The 15129-nt window shown below is 41.0% G+C and overlaps 1 protein-coding gene across 4 annotated transcripts in view; it reads right to left on the bottom strand.

Annotated features, from left to right (window-relative positions):
- Positions 1-4977: 4977 nt before the first annotated feature.
- LOC147615141 (elongator complex protein) overlaps positions 4978-15129 on the bottom strand; it is a 78492-nt gene continuing 68340 nt past the window's right edge. For all 4 annotated transcript variants that reach the window (XM_086779135.1, XM_086779132.1, XM_086779131.1 and 1 more), the window contains 4 exons: positions 6584-6807; positions 6410-6496; positions 6067-6142; positions 4978-5611 (listed from right to left, as the gene is read on the bottom strand). In XM_086779135.1, the coding sequence (XP_086635261.1) occupies positions 5319-5611; positions 6067-6142; positions 6410-6496; positions 6584-6807 (680 nt within the window). In that variant the 3' untranslated portion in view covers positions 4978-5318. The remainder of the gene's footprint in view (positions 5612-6066; positions 6143-6409; positions 6497-6583; positions 6808-15129) is intronic.

Genomic DNA, 15129 nt, shown 5'->3' on the forward strand with positions numbered 1-15129 from the left:
TTGATTTTTATAAGTGAATATATTACCGAGTACTATGAGCTAGGAACCATCGAAAAGGCCCCTGAGTGGATAGGTGGTGAGCGTTCTGGTTGCCAATGATGCCATAGGTACACCGATGAAGGAATGATTGAAAATTAGGATTGAACCGGATATTTTGGAGGATTATGATTAGTGACACTATGATTTCATTAAATGATTATTTTAAAGACAGTTGAATCTGTGAAAAAGGTAATTTCATATTGGGTGTGTAAATGGTGTGACTAGTTTTAAGTTTACATGAATATCCGGCTAGGAGACCTGGGAACTCTTTTCCCTGGTACCTGGGACAAAACCAAACCAAATTCCTAATTGGATCCCATCACTATAGTGGTTGGATGGTTAGCTAACCCCCATGGGACTGGATGGGGTTAGGCTGGACTGATGGATCCCTAAAATGAGACTCAATTCTGTGATGGTACGATAGATGAAGTAAATCCCGGATAAAAATTGTTCTATGGAAAAGAATCAATGGCTGTGCCTCTCAATGAAGAAAAAAGCGTTGGTCTCTATAATCCAAGTGCAAGTCTTTTCCTTGATCTAACTATGATACTTACGGGTTCGGTTAGATTAGTTCAGTTAGTTAAGGCTCTTGACTACGTTAGGAGTAAAAATATCCTGGAGGAATCGCATGTGCTTTCTGGGCGAGGGAAGTTTTTTCGGGGTTCGGTTTTGGAAGAACCGAGAGATTAGTCTCTTGTCCAGATATCCGTGGGCGAGGTCCCAAGTGAGGGACCCTGCCCCGTGCAAGAAGTTCTTCTTCCGCTGCTAGCACCCCTGAATTCGTTGCGCAGAGGGGACAGATCTTTCATAAACCAATGCTCCTAGTTCAAAAGACCAAGTTGAGCGTCCTCTATCATAGAACCGTGCCCTATCCTGAGCACTCTTGATAGAATCCGGAGCTTCGGTCAACGTTTCCTATATATCACGCAAGAAATCCCTCGATGCATCAAGCTCAATGTCCTTAAGACCGACATCAATAGGTGCCTTGTATGCACGGACTAAAACCAATAACCGTAATTTGATGATTTTCCAGAGACATGCACAAAACATATCCTCTACAATCTGATTCATATGCTGCTCTGTTTGCCCATCAGACTGTGGATGATCAGAGAAATTCATACTCAAAGTTGTTTCCTCTCATTGTAAACCATTTGGAATAAAGTAAGAAAACATGGCATTAATGACAAGAACCAGGCATCCATCTCGGTAGCCCGATGTATCCACATCTGTACATGGAATTATTGGCGTCCCGAGTTATCCATATCAACATAGAGAGTCATCGTCTCGATGAGTCACATATGTTCATCCATAAACCATCAGGTTGACTATATAAATCACCTAAAGTACGAAACTAGAGAAAGAAATACCAACAAAGGAAGAATCCAAATTTTCTTAATCCGAATACAATAAGATAAACTCGTTGAAGAAAAAGATTTTAACAAGTGATAATCCCGACGAGATTACACTCATCAATACATGCAGGCTATAGTGATGTAAGTAAAGCAAAAATTTTGAGCCCAAATTATCCCATAAGATAATATATGTGAGGAATTGCTAGCGTCCCATATCACCATGATACTATCCATACATACCTTACTAATTTGAAACTCCCTAGTATGTCGTCTAGGAAATATGAATAAAATCATGTATAAAAGGAATAAGATGGTCTTATCCTAGACTTTCACATACTAAAACCTGTCTCTATATACCTGAGACTACATCAAGGAATAACTCTTTCTTTCGAGTACATTATTAGAAAAGAATTTGAATTATTGATGCCTTTTTAATGATAACTACCCAATAAACACAATAAAGCTAGGGTAGAAAAATAACATCTAGATATATAAGCAACTATGTATCCAAGTTGGAATATGTACAAGAGTACAAGGAACATAGTCCAAAATTACGTGCAAAAATAAAGGCAAATGCTATCTTCAAAGAACATAAAATTATCCAAAAGATTAAAAGATCCTTATAAAACCATGGATAAAATCATAGAAGCTCCTCGAATCCATGAAAACCATAGTTGATCATAAAAATCAATGCATACCATCTAATGGTCATTAATCATGCCAAAAGAAGCATTAAAATTGGTGTGGCCAACTCATTAATCCAAAGTATATGAACGCGGTGTCAATTCAAGCAAAACTCCAAAGCAAGTGAAACACATGTGTGTAACACTCATTAAAAAATCCCTAGACACAAGTGATCTAGGCAGAACCTGATGAGTCTATATAAAACTTAGAAAACATCCAGTAAAATCCACCAAAACAAACAGATCAACTAACCCATGATAGAATTTATCTTAAGCTTAAGAAATTAAGCAATTAAGAGAAGATGGACGTCACTACAGTTTCATGAAGCCAAACGGCGTGACTCCCATGTCTGCTATAACTTTTCGATCTTCATGCTAGCGACATTTTCAGACATACGAGAGAGAAGAAAACAAATGCTTACATGGATACACGCATGGCAAAGAATTCCAGACCCAGCAATCGTGACAAGCGTTAGATTTAAAAAAATTGTTGGTAGTCCTGATTAATCAACCTAAGGAGCTTTGAAATTATTGGTAGTCCTGATTGATCAACCTAAGGAGCACTATGATGGCTATGAAGCTGAGCAATTGAAGTTCGATATGAATCAAGGGCCATTTGACAGGGGCATGATGCTCTACTACCATCGTCTAAGGTGTCTTCCTGGTTACATACATGTCTTGTTCGAAGACACGGTAGACACAGGATTTTGGCGCTCCCACTCAACGTTCAGACGCACACTCAAAGTTTTAATCACGAAGAAATTTCTACTGACACATGAGTTCGATGACCAGGTCTTTAGATCTCGGTAACAGGATCTCCGGACATAATCTACATTAGGAACTATAAAAGTTGTACATTATGAGATATTGGCCACCCAAAGCCTAGTTAATAAGTTTTGTGTAAATAAGGACCAAATGTATATAAGGCATTTTCTCATAATGAAAAGGCACAATCCCCTTTTGTGCTATTATAGAGAGCTCTTCTTTGTTTCTTGAGAGAGATTAAGAGAGAATTCTAGCATTGTTCCTCTTCTATGCTTGTATAATTCATGCTTGTGTGGGAGAGTGAGAGAGAGTGATTGCCTTATGTGACGGTGCGAGCGACTCTACGGTGATAGCATGGAGGTGGAGCTTGGAGGTTTGGAGCTTAACAAGTGAGCTTGGAGGCCTCAAGGGACTCAAGTTCGAAGCATTGGTAAGTGTCCTACGACAGTTGTGATCTATTGCTCATCCTTTAGGTGAATGCATTGAGTTCCCTCTTAGAGGTGTGGTAGCCCATAACAAGGCCATAACAAGGCCACATAACAAGGCCACACATTGATCGGAGTACAACACACATGTAAGAGACTGCAAGTATGCTGGAAGGCCCAGAAGATCAATTTCAAGGAACGTGATACAAGCAATTTTTCAAAAAGAACAACGAAAGTCACAAAGGACAATGTGATTGAGCACAAGGTGAATGAAACAATGTGGGCAATCCAAAGGACATGCATAGGTTACATGCAACGAAACGCCTCGTGGAGATAAGAGGTGTGGGCAACACATAGTCGGATTTGCTAAGGATGTGCCTCCATTTTTCTTTAAAAGCTATCGCAAGCACCCTAATGGTCTCATTAGACAATGGACGTGATTCTGCTCTGACCATGTGCTTCATTGCTATATTGTGGACACCAACATAGATCCAAAGCCCAATCCACCACCCAAGATGTGGCCACTTGCTATAAGAACCAACCTTACGGACGAGGAGGTATATTCATTATGGGAAGGTGGATACCAAGAAGAGAGCAAGAATGCAGAAGGTGTTATGCCCACCTCATTGCGTAGCAGCGGGGCTTTAAGGTTCTTTACAAGTGAAATTTCAAAAGATCCACCATATGAGTCCACTACTAACATACAGGCTACTAGCTCAAGCATGCGAAATGACCTCGAATAGTATAAAATTTATTTTATATTTGTAAACTATTGACATTTAGCTTCTAGAATATGAAGACAATCACTTTTTCATATTTTTATCAAGAGTATTAGAGTATGTCTAAGCTACTTTTAATTACAAACTTACTAGCTGCATGGATTTTCTTTTTTGAACTCTGAGAATATGTAAATACGTACTAGCCAAGAACACTCAAGAAAAAAAAATTATCTTAAGCAAGATATTTAAAAGAAAACCAAGAAATTGCAAAAGCCACACAAAATAGAACAAGTATGCAAACTCCATAGTTCCATGGCATATACATAGTATCAACAAGATGAAGATACAAGCTACAAAGGTATGGGTTTAAGCTATACCCAAGAAAGCCATATAATAATCCACACATGAAGGATCATGAGCCAACTCCCATGAAATCCCAAAGACAATACTCATGTACTCCAAGAATGGCCACAATCCAATTACAAAATAATCAAAAAGTCCCAACCATGAGCCCATGGCTCTATTTATAGTTGCCACCTAATAATGCCTGTTATTCAATTTACAATACAGGCATATTAAATATATCCCTTCATTACAATGCCATATACATATATATATATATATGTACATACATATGTATATATATATATACATATACATATATATGTATATGTACATACATACATATATGTATATGTACATACATACATATATATATATATATATATATATATATATACACACACACACACACACATACATACATACATACATACATACATATGTATGTATGTATGTATGTATGTATGTATATGTATGTATGTATGTGTGTGTGTGTGTGTGTGTGTGTGTGTCTGTGTACATACATACACATACATATGTATGTAATGTATGATGTATACATTACATACATATGTATGTATGTATGTATGATGTATATATGCTGAGAAGCCCTTTCGAACTAACTCCCTGACATGATCCACCTATTTTCATCTTTTTGCATATGAACGAACCATGAGAAATTTCCATATTCAAACTGAAGGGGATCTTTCCATGTGACAAATCATTCAAATTTTGATATATATACTCTTTACTTGCCATTCTCTTTTTATTAAAGATATTGAGAATGGATAATTTGTCATACGTGTGAAAATACGTCATACTAGCATGGCCGTGCTACCATTGGAACTTTGATTACTCTGATTCTAGATTTTTTTGGTTAAAAATACATCTACACTCATGCTCTGACTTTTCTTTTGGGAAGACATGCCCTTCAAGAGTCAATACTCACGTTGTATTTGAAATACTTGCATATATGAAGAATATCAGGAGGGCTCAGATATCCAAGTCATCATCAGGATCTTCATCAGAATCTGGCCTTTCATCTTCAGAGTCTCGTAGATAATTAACTTCCCCAGTTTCATTGATATTCTCAACAGTTGACTTCGCAAGATCCTTTTGGTCCTTTTTCGTTGTACCAATGTCAAAGAGAGCTGGCCTGGAATCTGGTCTGCCATTAATATTTTCGAAGGTCAACGTAGCAAGATCCTTTTTCGTTGTACCAATGTCAATCAGAGATGGAGTGGTATCTGGTCTGCCATTATATATGTAAGACTCTCTACCATTCCCTGCAAGGACAAAATATGGTTAAAACAAGCTTTTACCTTTTTTGTCTTCACTCAAGGAAGACAATTACAAAGCTCCCAATCAATGTACAGCTGCCTTGCTGCAGCTACTAGGGACTGTTCTTCCACAGCCAGTTCCTCACAGCTGCAACAATGGTCTTTGCCCTGTGAATGAACAACTTCCCATTATCTGGAACATACGAAAATGTGGCCCAGCAGCTGTGTTGTTTGCTTGAGTATGAGGAAATGCACATTGGCAGCTCCCTTTTGATCTCTCACATGAAGGCACTGAAACAGTGAGTTCAAACCACGGGACTCTGTGAACATGCTGTACAACTGCTCTTCGTGTGCCCTCTTTCTCGAGTGAGTCTCCCAAAACCCCTTAAATCACCTGGGCCTCCCTTTTCTTAGAAGTTGGAACAACTAAAACTTTTGGACACTCAAAGAAACTCCCTCACCTTGGTGCTCAAATGGAAGGATGACTTTAGCCCTTTCATTCTGCTCTTTTTCAGAAAGCTGCAACTTGAACTGCACCTATGCCATCATGTCAAAGACAAGAGGTTTGTATCTGCATAAATCATAATAAGAAAGGAAAACTTGCATCCAAGTTACGTTTCAAATATGTAAGCAGTGTTGAAAATGAATACATTAGATCTCCTAGCCTTTTTCTAATGAGAACACACGTTGAACCCTCAACACATATTGGTCTCAGTGCTCTTGCCATGCTAAAGTAGCCAAAGACAAACTTCGAAATGAAACCCAAAAAAAAAATCATAGAAAAAGAAACCTTAAGCAATGTACCTGTGGTACATTTGTTTTCCCAGCTTGAACTCCCTCTTTCCTAGAATAGGTACTCACTTCAAAACCCTCAGTCTTGAACTTCTCGACCTGTTGAAAAATTAAACATACTTTTAGCCTATTAAAGCAGGCAAACATAAATACTCAACGGTGCAATTTTAACAAAACAAAGAATACCTGTTCACGAACCCTTCCATTTCGACGCTTTTGCCGAAGTCTTAATACTCCTTCGTTTGAAAGTAAGTTGGAAGCATTGTATGCACTTTCATCGAACTTCCAAGTCGCTGATCTTCCAAGTTGTTCTATGGACACAACTATGCTTGAGATGTACTCCAGAGATCTGATGGTTCTTGTATTATGGAGATCAGAATGCAGCAACCACATCATCGATGAAACTTGCCCTGAGACAAAAGGTCCGAAAAGTGACATGCAAAGCAAGATTAAAAAACGAAGGGAAACATGATTGCAGCTTTCTAGCACAGGTGTCTTTTCAGTAGAAGAAAAGCTGTGAGAGGTGGTGATTTTAGAGCATCCTAACCCATGACAAACTGGCCTGATTACAAGACACGCTTCAGCTGTATGAAATCTGGTTTCAGTTTTGCCATTTCAAAGTTCTATACTAGTATAACCAAAAACTTCCTCATATTGAGTTGTTATTGAACCGAGCTCTTTCTTGCATTGGTGGCATTGTCATAGAAGTGAGTATAGAAGAACACTCGTTTTGCTTTGATATGTTAGTATGAAGAACCTTATGCATCTTACAACCATGTGCAAGATCAAACTCATAGGCTAGCTCTCTTCTTTTGTGAGACAACCTAAAAGGCCCATAATTTACTCCGATGCAAGTTGCTTTGCCTTCGTTTGCTTGAAAGTGTGTGGGAGAAACAGGAATTAGGGTTAGGTTAATTCATGTGGGAGACATACACAGAGAGAACAAGGGAGAGAGAGAGAGTTGTGGGGATAAGTCAACTCATGATATGAGTGTGTGACTCCCCTATCACACATGTATATTGCACTAGTACACATAGTGCACTTAGTACATTAAAAGTACTAAGTGTACTATGTACTATAACTTATGGGCTTGTACACACTATAAGGGTGGGCATAACGCCTTTACCCCAACAACCTCCCACTTAAAGGCAAAGTGCCCTTAAATGAAGGAAAAGAAAAATCAGCATGTACATGATAATATACAAGGCCATATCAAGGCTGAAACTGGCCTCATTCAATGCCCATCAAGTGTCTGCAATGAGCAAACCGCTCCGGAGGCAAACTCTTTGTCAACAGATCAGCCGGGTTGTCATCCGTATGAATCTTAACAAGCTGAATTTGCTTGTTCTCTATCACCTCTCTGATGAAGTGATACTTCACATCCACATGCTTCGTCTTTGCATGAAAGACAGGGTTCTTTGCCAACTGGATGGCACTCTGACTGTCACAATGCAACAATGGAATATCCCCTGTATAACCCAAATCAACCACTAACCGAGATAGCCATAATGCCTCCTTGCAAGCCTCTGTGGCTGCAATATACTCGGCCTCTGTACTAGATAAGGCTGTGCACTTCTGCATCCTAGATATCCATGACACAGCACCTCCTGTGAATGTAAATACATAACCGGTAGTAGACTTCCGGTTATCTGGATGACCGGCATAATCCGAATCCGTGTAACCATGCACTAATGCATGCTGTTTGCCAAAACATATGCACATATCCTGTGTGCCCTTCAGGTATCTCATGACACCTTTCAATGCTTCCCAATGCTTCTTGCCAGGGTTGGCCATGTATCTAGAAACCACTCCCACTGCAAATGCAATGTCCGGCCTAGTAGCAACCATGGCATACATGAGACTACCACAAGCTGAAGCATACGGAATCTTGGCCATATCAGCCCTGTCTCTATCCGACTGTGGGCTGTCCATAGCACTGAGTTTCACATATGGAGGCAAAGGAGTACTAGTCTTCTTCCCCCCGTCCATATTGAACCTCTGCAAAACTTTGCCAATGTATTCCTTCTGAGACAAATACAACACATGCTGATTTCTGTCCCGAAGTATCCGCATACCCAAAATGTGATTTGCATCACCCAAATCCTATTATGAGTACAAGTCTTAATCTTGTAACCTAATTGTGCTTGAGTCTATTACACATACTCATCATCATAAGTTCACTTAGATATCACCCACCTTAGATTAATCATGTTAATTGTACTATCATTAGTGTAATATTAGGCTTGATTAAGTAGATGTTTGTCTTTAGGAGAGCTCAATCCATACTTTCAACATGGTATCAGAGCCTAGGTCTAGCTCTCCAAATGTATTAGTGTAATTGCCCTTACTTGATTCCCTAATTGCTCATTAATCACGATGTAATCTTCTCCCATATCTTCAAAGGTTTGATGCAGCCTCTGCTTCAAGGTATCCATCTCCTTACGAGATTTCCCGGCAATCAACATATCATCAACATCCAAGATGAGGATCAATAGACTGCCATCCAAAGCTTTCTTGGTGTACAAGCAGTGATCTATGTCACTTCTCCTGAATTTCTGAGATTTCATGAATGTATCAAATTTATGATACCATTCTCTTGGTGCCTGTTTGAGTCCATAAAGACTCTTTTTCAGCTTGCATACAAGCTTCTCCTTTCCACTCACTGCATAACCCTCTGGCTGCTGCATATATATCTCCTCATGGAGATCACCGTGAAGAAAAGCAGTCTTCACATCCATCTGAATCAAGTCCAGATTATCATGTGCAACCAAAGCTAACACAGCTCTAAGTGTGGTCATTTTGACCACTGGAGAGAAGATCTCATCAAAGTCCACACCATATTCCTGCTTGAAGCCCTTAGCCACTAACCTGGCTTTGTATCTTGGCTTTGCATCTGGTGCAACTTTGAGCATGTAAACCCACTTGCATGGCAAAACCTTCTTGCCTGCAGGCAAATGCACCAACTTCCATGTTCCATTTTTGTGCAGAGAATCCATCTCTGACTTCATGGCACGCTCCCAAAGAGATTTGTCTGCCCTCTGTAAGGCCTCCTTATAACGTGAGGGCTCCCCACAGTCAGTAAGCATCAAGTAGTCAACCCCTGGAACAAACCTGTCAGGGGCTCTGGAGGGTCTTGTGGACCTCCGTACCCAATGACCATCATTTGCAGGTTGCTGTCCAGCCTGCATATCACCCATTGGTGGCTCCTGTTCCATGCCATAAGGCTGAAAAATCATGCCCGGTATTTCCTCTAACTGTGGTATATCCATAGGGATATCTTCTGCCATCTCTGGCTGTCCATTTGGACCATTTTCAGCACCATTTAAGGGCTGGTTTTGCTGATGTAATGGCTGATTTACAGCCCTTGGTTGTTGTCCATGATGTCCATTATCATCAAAGATGACTCTGCTAGGCTCCTGTTGCCTTGAAGGCTCCTTATACATGCATGTTTCATCAAAAATGACATCATTGCTGCGTATAATCTTTCTATTCACGGGATCCCAAAGTCTATACCCCATTTCACCTCTGTCACCACATCCTAGGAATATGCATTTGTGAGACTTAGGATCAAGTTTGGTGCGCATTTCCCTGCGTATGTGCAGGTACGCAACGCAACCAAACACTCTCAAGTGCTTGTATGACGGAGGCTTTCCTGTCCATACTTCCTTTGGCACTTTTCCACCAAGCCTCGTGTTAGGTGACCTGTTTATAAGGTGAACGGCTGTCATAACAGCTTCAGCCCAAAAACCATGAGGTAATGCAGCATGTGACAACATAGAACGGACCTTCTCCTGAATGGTCCTGTTCATCCTCTCTGCTGTCCCGTTTTGTGGAGGATCATAAGGAGTAGAGAGCTCCCTCTTGATGCCTTTAGCATCACAAAAGTCCTGAAACTGTTTGGACATATACTCTCCACCATTGTCGAAACGCAAAGCCTTCAATGTTTTGCCAGTTTGATTCTCAACATGAGCAACAAACTTCTGAAACACTGAGAATGTATCACTCTTCAAACGAAGAGGATAGACCCACACCTTGCGTGTGGCATCATCTATAAAAGACACAAAGTATTTTGCCCCTCCCAAAGAAAGCTGAGGCATCTCACATACATCTGTATGCACAAGCTCTAACTGAGCATCTTTCTGTCCAAGAGCTTTCTTGTGGGGGCACTGTAGTTGCCTACCATATATACAATGCTCACAAAACTGAAAACTTGAAAACTTTAGAGAAGGCAAGTAACCCAAACGAGACAATTGCTCCATTCCCTTCACACTCATGTGTCCCAACCGGCTATGCCACATAGAAATTTCCGGCAGCTCGGTTGCATTTACATTAGCATGGTGACAAACACCTGCATGCATGAAATAAAGAGTGTCCACCTTAGAGCCTCTGGCAACAACCAGTGAGCCCTTACTAATCTTCCACTTTCCACGACCAAATGTGGTAACATAATCAGCATCATTAAGCTGTCCAGTAGAAAGTAGATTCTTCTTGATCTCAGGCACATGCCTGACATCATGGAGCATAAGCTGTGAGCCATCTGAAAACACAAGCCTCACATCACCTCTGCCAAGAATCTTGCATGCATGGTTATCACCCAAATAAACCACTCCTTCATTGCCAACAGTATACCTGACAAACAAGTCTTTGCAACCTGTGACATGAAAGGAGGCACCTGAATCAATGATCCATGAGTGCATACCATGACCACCTGTAAGAAGTGAATGGGCATCAAGTGAAGACGTAAATAGGACCTCATCCTCACTGCCACCTGCATGTGACACATTGATTTCTTCAATCTTGACTCCACTTTTGCCCTTTGGCTTTACGTCTTTGGCTTCATCTTTCTCTTTGTCTTTGCCTTTTCCCTTTTCCTTTTGATCATTTTTCCATTTGTAGCATTGCTTTTTAATGTGTCCCTTTTTGCCACAATAATGGCATTCCAAATCCTTTTTGGAGCGAGACTTGCTCCTTCCCCTTTCTTGGCTTTTACCCCTTTGCTGGGATCTCCCACGTGCATTCATTGCATTGGACTTTCCAACAGAGTTGTTTTTCCTGTTCATCTCTTCTTGAAGAAGAGCACCCTTAACATCTGCATATGACAGCATAGCATGCGAATTGCTAGTGGCTGTCTTGAATGTGTCCCAACTCTCTGGCAAAGTGCATAACAGAAAAGTGGCTTTAAACTCATCGTCCATTGCCAACTTTTGATTAATGACCTGGCTGACAATACCATTAAACTCATTTAGATGGGCTGTCATAGACGCCCCTTCCTTCATCTGAAGACCTATGAGTTTCTTCAACCAATACACTTTGCTTGAGGCACTTTGCTGGGCATACAAGTCTTGCAATCTCTGCCACATTCCCCAAGCTGTCTTCTCTTCACGAATGCTGAAAAGTAATGAGTCTGACACAGACAACATGATAGTAGATCTTGCCAGCTCATCCATATCTTCCCACTCTTCAACAGTAAGAGAAGCGGGCATTACACCCCTTTCTTTGATAGGCTTGTGCTGCTTTTTCTGGAGCAACACATTGTAGCACTGGGTTTGCCAAATATCATAGTTATGTGAGCCTTCAAGCTTCTTGATGTGAAGCAATGAAGAGCTCTCACCTATGGTTGCCATAGCAATATGCAACCTGTCAATGCCTGACTCCCTGCAAAATGTGCAAACACTGCACCAAAAGCACACAAAGTGCTCACAGTTGTTCTCCCAAGCTTTATCTCCCACTGCGGAAGCAAGAATGCAACTTCTCTCCCACTTTATGTGATGAAACAACAAAATCTGGTTGCTGCAGATTTTGGACAGCACCTTAAATGTGCTCTGTTGCCCTTCCAAAGTACTGTATAACAGTACCAAGTGCTCACCAATGATGTACCAAACCTGTACTGGCAAGTACAGCAGCTGTAAATGAACCTTTTGCTCACTCAAATCAATGTGCAGCCATGCCAAAACTTGTACAAAACTGTACCAAATCTGTACCAACTGGTACAGTAGCAATAAATGCTATCCTGGCTGTCCAAATGAGTGAGAATCAGACTTTTACAGTCCCGTACACTGCATACAACAGTCCCGAACAGAAATTGGGCAAAAGCCCCTTGACTGCAAGCTGATTTTTGAGGATTCAAGGCATAAATGTCTTGCCTGCTGCTTTGCCAAGCTTAACAAGCATAAAATCTTGAAAAGCCCCTTGATTTAAGATCAATTGCTGATCATACATGGTACAGTGGCACACATGAAGGCATCCAGAGTGTTCACGATTCTTCCCCCTGGCCACATATACATCCAAATAATGAAAGCCCTTTGATTTACAGGCACATTGAGTGCTTGTAAGGCATCAACACATTATCCACAGCATCAACTGCGAGTGCCTGCATGCAAATCAACCCAATCGGCACAAAAGCCCCTTGATTTGCACTGCAATTTGCTGCAATTTTGCCCAAATGTGCGATTTCTCACATCATACAGCATGTATGAGTGCTTAATTGCACAATTACATCAAAAGCCCCAAATTTCGACATATAATTTCCTGCAAATTGATCTTGATTGTGACCAATTTCCTGCAAATTGATCCTGATTGTGACCAATGTCACCCAATTTTGCCAATTTTGCTCAAAAATTGAGCAATTGGGCACCTGTACCTGCTCAATTGTTGATTGTACTTGCTCAATTGCAAATCCCAAAAAAAATTGAGGAAAATACCTTGTAATTTTTGATTTTTCTTCAATTTGCAGGCTGAATTTTGTTGTTGCAGGAAAAGGGGGTGATGATGCTGCTGCTGCAGAAAAGGGCGGTAGCTATGGAGATCAGTCTGTGCCTGTTTTAGGGCAAAGGGGCTTGCCTCATCAACAGCTTGTCTGCTGGCCCGTTTCACGCAGGGTGTCCGTGTGTCAAAAAGTCGGAGTAGGGATTTCTGTGTGTTACGCACGTGCCCTCAAGCCTATTCCTCGCATTTGTGTAGTATCTAGCAGTTGGTCTTGCACGCGTAGTCGTGAACATGCCTGCCTTCGCCTGCCTGCTTCTTCGCTCGCCTAGCGCCAGTCTACACCTAGCGCCAGCCTACATGACGGGCTCCGCCCAACACGTTGTGAGCCGTAAGCTAGTCGACGACCAACGCCTTTACGCACTCACAGCCACGTGTCAGCGTTGAAAGCGCTGGCCTCCTCGCTCGAGGCCTGGCTGCTGCCTTCGCTGTCTCCGCCTAGCAGCGCTACACGATTAGCGCTGCTGTTGACGCCCGCCTGCTTGTCTCGCCTATTGGAGCTGTCGCTATGAGATATTGCTGCTGAGCTGTTGGTCTGCGTTGTAGAAGCACAAGAGAGAACTCAGCGCCTGCACCTTCTTCTCCTCTACAGCAAATTCGACACCACCAGTCTCTACAGCAAATTCGACACCACCAGTTGGAAGTTCAAGCTCTGATACCAGTTGTGTGGGAGAAACAGGAATTAGGGTTAGGTTAATTCATGTGGGAGACATACACAGAGAGAACAAGGGAGAGAGAGAGAGTTGTGGGGATAAGTCAACTCATGATATGAGTGTGTGACTCCCCTATCACACATGTATATTGCACTAGTACACATAGTGCACTTAGTACATTAAAAGTACTAAGTGTACTATGTACTATAACTTATGGGCTTGTACACACTATAAGGGTGGGCATAACGCCTTTACCCCAACAGAAAGATGATTTCCTGAAGGGCTGCAATCTGAATAAAATATACTATCCTTCTTCAAAGCTTCGAGGGGTTCTTTCAAATCAGTATGCTGGCTACAAGATATCCTCACAAAACTTCACTACTACATTCATGTCCTTTCAAGTGACTGAGTGAATATATATCCATAGAGAGCATGGAAAGTTGACATCTTATGGACATATGGTGTAGAATTCAAGCTTAATTTTACAAGATAAAAATCCGTTCTTTCTACTTAATTTGCTGATCTAAAACATGATGCCTATCCTAAGGACATATAGTGTAAGCATTTCACCAAAAAAAATATCGTTCTTCCTGCTTAGTTTGCTGATATAACATGACAATTCGACCATTGATTTACCCCCCTCAGTTTGCCCACGAGTCTCAGGATTAAACACTGTACTCTCCAAAAGTTGAGAGGTTAAGATTTGTCACAAGATATGAGACCCCGGTCTGAAAACTGTCTGGAGGTAAGAGTTCAGTGATTAGTGCAGCATTATCAGAGGTCTTGCAAGCCATGAAGTATACATACATAGTGAGTCTATCAACCGCCACAAAGATACCATCTAATGGCTGCAGTAAACAAATTTAAGTTCACACACACTCTCCAACCCTCTTGATGGAATAGACAAAGGATGTAACCGGTTGCCCACAGGTCTATACCAACAAATGCTTACACCTGTGATTAGCATCGCTGATCACAGGTGTATACAGCCTTGTCCACACCGCAGTGGTCATCAGTCGGAGAATCATGCAGCTCTTGTCAATTTTGCGAGAGAAGTTTAAAAGGGAGAGATGCCATACAATCGTAAATGTCCTAAACAGTGCATGATAAAATGCATAATATAATCCCATAAAATCAGTTCTTATAATCTAGATTGTTGATCTCATTAATAGTTCACGCGTTTATCTCATTGATAGTTGCACGTTTTTCTATGTTATGACACTCCCTGCTTTGATCAGGGAAATCCTCTTCTTGTTTAGATCTCTTTAAAAAGATCTCTTACTTTGGCATTTAAGTAACCACTAGGAACATTATGGA

Source organism: Cibotium barometz, chromosome 40 (genome assembly GCF_041138505.1).
Source record: "Cibotium barometz isolate CiBa-2024 chromosome 40, ASM4113850v1, whole genome shotgun sequence".
Taxonomy (NCBI): Eukaryota; Viridiplantae; Streptophyta; class Polypodiopsida; order Cyatheales; family Cibotiaceae; genus Cibotium; species Cibotium barometz.